A 5,729-nucleotide genomic window follows, 5' to 3' on the forward strand; every position below is an offset into this window, starting at 1 on the left:
AATTCATAAATTAAGAACAGCAAAACAAATACTATACAACAGCAGAACAAATACTATACAACAACAATATATTACACTTGTAAACCTTTCACAAGGCCTGAAGTATCAGGTCAACTTTAATTCTAACGGTTTCATTTGAATACGTTTATTAAATAATAAACAACATTGTTTACTATAGGACTTACAAGTATAGGCTATATTATATTATGTAATTTCACTAAAATAATGAATGGAAAAATAATTAGTACTTTAACTGTAGTTAAAGCATAAAGATGCGGATTTTACGCGTGAAACGTCCTACATGTGCAAATTTCCTCTAAGGTGACACGCGCAATCTATTTAAATTATAACGACACAAGTAATAGGCTTGTTTAAGTTAAAGTTTGAGTTCTTTTACCAGTTAATACATTTGTTTGGATTTAAATCCTTCAGACGCCGTTAGTAATTGCGTGCGCTCTATTGAGGGTCATGGCGCACCAGAGTTTTTCAGGAAAGTTCTGAGACATGGAGACAGAAAAGAGACCAGGGTGTTTAGGATTCTCAGGATTTTCTTAGGTTTTAGCTTCCACATGTTCTCATTACACAGGCATCCAGGTGACAGACTTTCCACTGGATTTAAATGGGAATTGGAAATGTGAAAGTCTTTCACTTTATGCACAACACACAGGGGCTCTGTTTTCAAATAAGGGCCATCATTGTCCTGTCCTTTCGCACTTTGTTGAAGTTGGGTGTATATTTTCGGTCCTGTCAGGCGGTGGCAGGGGGAGGAGGAGAAGGAACTGGGTGATAGAGAGCCATGTTGTCTCTGAGCTGTGCCGACCCGTGGCCCGAAGGCTCTGTGGGGCTGGAGGAGGAGGTGGTGACCGCCGCTGCCCAGGCTGAGGAGCGGGACAGCGTCCACAACAGCAGCAGCATAAGCAGCTGCAGCTCAGTCACCCTGGACGACAGCCTGACCAGCCTCCAGTGGCTGCAGGAATTCTCAATCCTCGGTGCCAACGTGCCGCAGCAGGCCCACCACCAGCCGTACCTGTTCGGCCACCAGCCGCTGGGCTCCGATGCCCCGGCCTCCCCTCTGGCCGGGGACCCCGCCTCCATCGGCATGCCCCTGACCCCGGGGAAGCCCACGGCGGCGGCCTACAGCAGACTGCAGTCTCTTCCAGGCATCGTGGCTCACGGCCACTGCCCGGACGAGGTGGACTACAAGACCAACGCGCACATCAAGCCGCCGTACTCGTACGCGACGCTCATCTGCATGGCCATGCAGGCCAGCAAGAAGGCCAAGATCACCCTGTCCTGCATCTACAAGTGGATCACCGACAACTTCTGCTACTACCGACATGCTGACCCCACCTGGCAGGTATGGACCACTCACACACACACACACACACACACACACACACACACACACACACACACACACACACACACACACACACACACACAACACCATATAACTGTAAAAATAGCACACACATACAAATCCCCCCGCCAAAAAAGGAGTTGCATTTCAAACAATTTCCATTGTATGAAAATGAGTTTCTTTGAGGTTGTATCACAGCTGGGAACTTGAATTAGGCCAACAGTAGAAGTAAATCCAACAGAGTGAGAGTCATGCTGTCACACTCTAAAGTATTAGTTACTTAGCTGGTGGTAATTAATAACTCCAGAGACCAGCAACACTTCCCTCACTTCGCTCAGCTGCACAAAACCTTAATAGAAAACACCAATGCTCTTTATTCTTATTTTGATCATATTGCTTGTTTTTCGCACTGGTTTCCCTGCTGTAGCAGAAACAAGTGATGGAGGAGGAAGAGGAGAGGCAGCAGCAGATTCTCCCTCCAAGGGGCAGGAATTTTTAGGAAAAAAAGTTTAATTTAGCTGGATAAATGATTGATGAAGCAGTTAGCTGTACTGCCGTGCTTCAGCATCTGGCTTAGCCTTTTCAGACCATTCTGTTATTGTAAAGCAGTACACGGGGCAGATAATATTTAACAAAGTTCATCGGGTCACTGCTCTCTGATTTAGACTTGCGTGAAGGGGGGGGGGGGGGGGGGGGATGAATGCAAGGCTACACAGTGCATTAATGTGCTCTATGATGCTCTGTCTTCTCTACTTCCTATACCCTAATACAGGCTAATGCCAATGGCAGCTTAAAGGTAGCTTCTCTTTAAAGGAATAATTCCACATTTGGAAACTTCTAGCCTAGCCACTGACCAGCACCCCCAAAATTGTACTGATTAACATGTAATATCTTGTCTGTTTAAACCGTACAAAACCCAAGTGTTAAAAAGTTGTGGTTATATTGGAGGTTATGTGTCAAACTATTTCTTGACCCAGTGACTCCGTGGAGTATTCATAGTATGTCATAGGGCACTAATGTGAGGCTAAAGCAGCTAGAATTACAAAAAAACCATTATAGCTCCACTAAGAAATGACCAGACTTTTGACAAATAAAATCTAAATGACTAAATTCCTGTTGTGTCCCTGCTCCAGTGATCCGTAGCAATAGCACCTCCAATTGCCATAGCAACCGGCTATATACTGGTTTCACCCAGACAGGTTCACATTGCTCATGTCCCGTGAGATTCACTTAAGTAAAGTTTGGTTTGCTTTGGTGTTCTCGCAGCTTGACCAGTAAAACCACAACTTACACTTAAACAAAGAGAAGATGTTAGCCAGTGAGCTGTAGATGTGCTGCTAGGTGGATTATACCACATTTGCAGAGAGCCTGGCTAGCTGTTTCCCCCTGTTTCCAGTCATTATGCTAAGCTTAGCTAATCAGCTACTAGCTGTAGCTTCTTGTTTAGCACATAGACATGAGAGTGTTATTAATCGGTACATCTAAGAATAGATGTATACCTAAGTATACAACATGCATAGTTCCCTAAATATTAAACCTATTCCTTTAAGGTTGTGTCCAAATTGAATGTTTGATGAAACCAGCATTATGTGAAGACATGATTCTCTATTTTCAGAACTCCATTCGACACAACCTGTCGCTCAACAAGTGCTTTATCAAGGTGCCGCGGCAGAAGGACGAGCCAGGGAAGGGCGGTTTTTGGAAGATTGACCCACAGTACGCTGAGCGTCTCCTGAGCGGCGCCTATAAGAAGAAGCGAATGCCACCGGTTCAGATCAACCCGGCCCTGCAGAACAGGCTCAGGGTCAACCTGCAGCCCCAGACCAGAGGCCCCTGCAGCCCAACAAGAGTTGAGGATGGCCTGTGCATCAACTCTGAGTCCCAGCGGCTTCTCCGGGAGTTTGAAGAGGCTACTGGCGCCGACCAGAACTGGGACCCTCATCTGGCTGAAGGTACCATGCTGGGGTCCTGGCCGGTGCTGAGGGGAAGAGGTGGGCACAAGAGGAAACTGGGTTCCAGGAATGGCGGGGCCAAAGCCCCCCGGCGCTCCAGCTCCCCACTGCTCTCTGCAGACGAACAGAAGGAGATCGGACCTCTGAAGGGGGACTTTGACTGGGATGCCCTGCTGGACTCGGCCCTCAGTGGGGAGCTCAGTTTGGAGGCAGGCGAAGCTCTGAGCCCCATCATGAAAGAGGAGGACCTGATTGTTCGGGGGACCCACATCTCTCCTGTTGAAGCCCCCGCAGGGACAGCGGACATCCACGTGTTGGTGGAGACCCGAAGGAATAATGACGTGTCAGACTTTGATGAGGAGACCTTCCTCGCCACCGCCTTCCTGGAGAGCCCCTGGCCAGAAGAGGAGGAACAGGGTCGCAATGATTTCCTCTGTAGCTCCACCGTCACCCTGGACCAGCTGTTCGACCTTGGAGACTCATTAGGGGGAGACCCGAGCACCCGGATTGACAACATCCTTTGAGGAAGAGTTGGTCCTCTTTCACACTGAAAACTCACTTAGGAATAACAGACTTTTTTTTTACGCTCAAGCATCCCTTTTTGTGTTTTTTGATATGTTTAAAGTATTTTAAAAATTACATTTTGATGCTGATTCATACAGAAAGTACATTCCCAATGCCTACTGAGAACAAAATGCCTCAATGTACAACAGCAGTTCACATCATCACGGGGAAAACAAAACTATAAAACTATGAAATGACTGGAGACAAACACAAAATAATTTTCAGAATTAGGGCTTTGTCACACCAGCCTTCACAAAATATTTGGTTATAGAAGCCTGGTGACGTAATGACTGTCAGTTAGCATCATGGATGTATCAAGACAGCTGGATACAGTGCGGCCACTTGGGGGACTGTTTGTCCCAATGGCCAATTGTGGAAATACAATAAATATGGGCCAGGAGAAGAACACTAATGAGCATGTGCATTGGGCTGTTCTCTGAAATCAATTTTTATTTGATTAAATGGATACCATCTTGGACTCTGGTATCCAGTTTGTATAATACATCAGCAGTTGGCAAGCCTATAGCAAACCAGTTTATACTCTGACAGGGGAGCTTTAGTAAAACGGATTTGGTAACACGCAGCTAATAAGCTAAAATAGCTTCCTCCATTTTGGCTCTCCATTTTGGCTCTCTGTTCCCCTCCCCATATGTTATACAGTATATATACTGTATATACAGTATATATGTATACAGTATACAGTATATATATAATTGCATTGATTCATTTCACCAAGCAAGAGATTCCATTAAAATTTTCTTTTAAATGCGGGTTTTAATCGGGATTCAGAATGACACATCATGGTCTATGTTTACATCATAAAAAGTGTGTCCATTTTGTTTTTTGGACATCAGGTCTAAATATATTCATAAGACAAATAATCCACAGTTTTTAAATAGGATTTAATAACCCAGTGGTGTCAGCAGGTGTAAGGCCAAAGCTATGATTAGTCTTGTTCCATTCCATTGCCCAGCATATTTTAAGGTGATTTCAAGTAGTAGTAGTAGAGTAGAACAAGTGGAGGTTGTTAACCAGAAACAAAAAGAGTCGCTTTAGCTATCTAGCATCTATGAGAGAAAAATGAGGTTTTCAGAAATTGGTTTTCATTTTTCTGTTACATGCTGTCCGGAGACGAAGACACGTTATGGGAATCTCCAGGAAGAAGCTGACAGTGGAAACAGCTGATCAGTCCTATGAGTTAAATGTTCGCTACGTCAGAGGCAAAGGCATTTCAATATCCAGTGTAGAGCATAAACTGTTTTTCCACAAGGGCAAAACCATATCAAGAGTGCGGAAGAACTTTTTTTTTTCATACAGCTTTTCTAATGCAATGCTTAAAATACATGTATGGAAACACGACTACTGACAGAGACGTTGCTGAGAATTGTTTTTAAAATGTAAATACTGTGACAGCAGCACTATGATGATGAATATTGACATATTTGCCAAATGTTTGATTTAGGAGTGATTTACTCTATTAGGTTGTTTTCTTGCATGGGGTTTTGGTACTAACTACTCTCTGTATGCAATTTTTCAAAAATAATTAGTACCAGTTTAACTAGATTAATAATTGTTAGGCAGGATAAGTTGCTTTCTTTCAAGGGAGAGTGAACAAAGATGTTTTATTTCATATCAGACTGAAATATTCCTTGTAGAAGTAGTATTTAGTAACCACTTTTTTGATACTTAGCAGTGTAAAATTTTAAACAGCTCGAGGCAAAATTCTTCCAACCAAGAACTAATAAGACCTTAAAAAGCTCACTATGAAAAAGGCCACGGTGCCTGTAAATGAACACCTGACCTTCTATGTGCCAAGAAAAACACTTGGGACTCGATAGGGTGGCAGTGTTTTT

At 44.0% G+C, this 5,729-nt stretch overlaps 1 protein-coding gene across 1 annotated transcript in view; it reads left to right on the forward strand.

Moving 5' to 3' along the window:
• The window catches only part of foxj1a (forkhead box J1a), a 6,587-nt gene that overhangs the window by 427 nt on the left and 431 nt on the right, over positions 1–5,729 (forward strand). Inside the window, exons 2-3 of the mRNA XM_032538110.1 lie at positions 752–1,357; positions 2,976–5,729. The exon at positions 2,976–5,729 is cut by the window's right edge and continues 431 nt beyond it. Coding sequence (XP_032394001.1) covers positions 797–1,357; positions 2,976–3,836 — 1,422 coding nt within the window. The 5' untranslated portion in view covers positions 752–796 and the 3' untranslated portion in view covers positions 3,837–5,729. The remainder of the gene's footprint in view (positions 1–751; positions 1,358–2,975) is intronic.

Source organism: Etheostoma spectabile, chromosome 15, assembly GCF_008692095.1.
Source record: "Etheostoma spectabile isolate EspeVRDwgs_2016 chromosome 15, UIUC_Espe_1.0, whole genome shotgun sequence".
Lineage (NCBI taxonomy): Eukaryota > Metazoa > Chordata > Actinopteri > Perciformes > Percidae > Etheostoma > Etheostoma spectabile.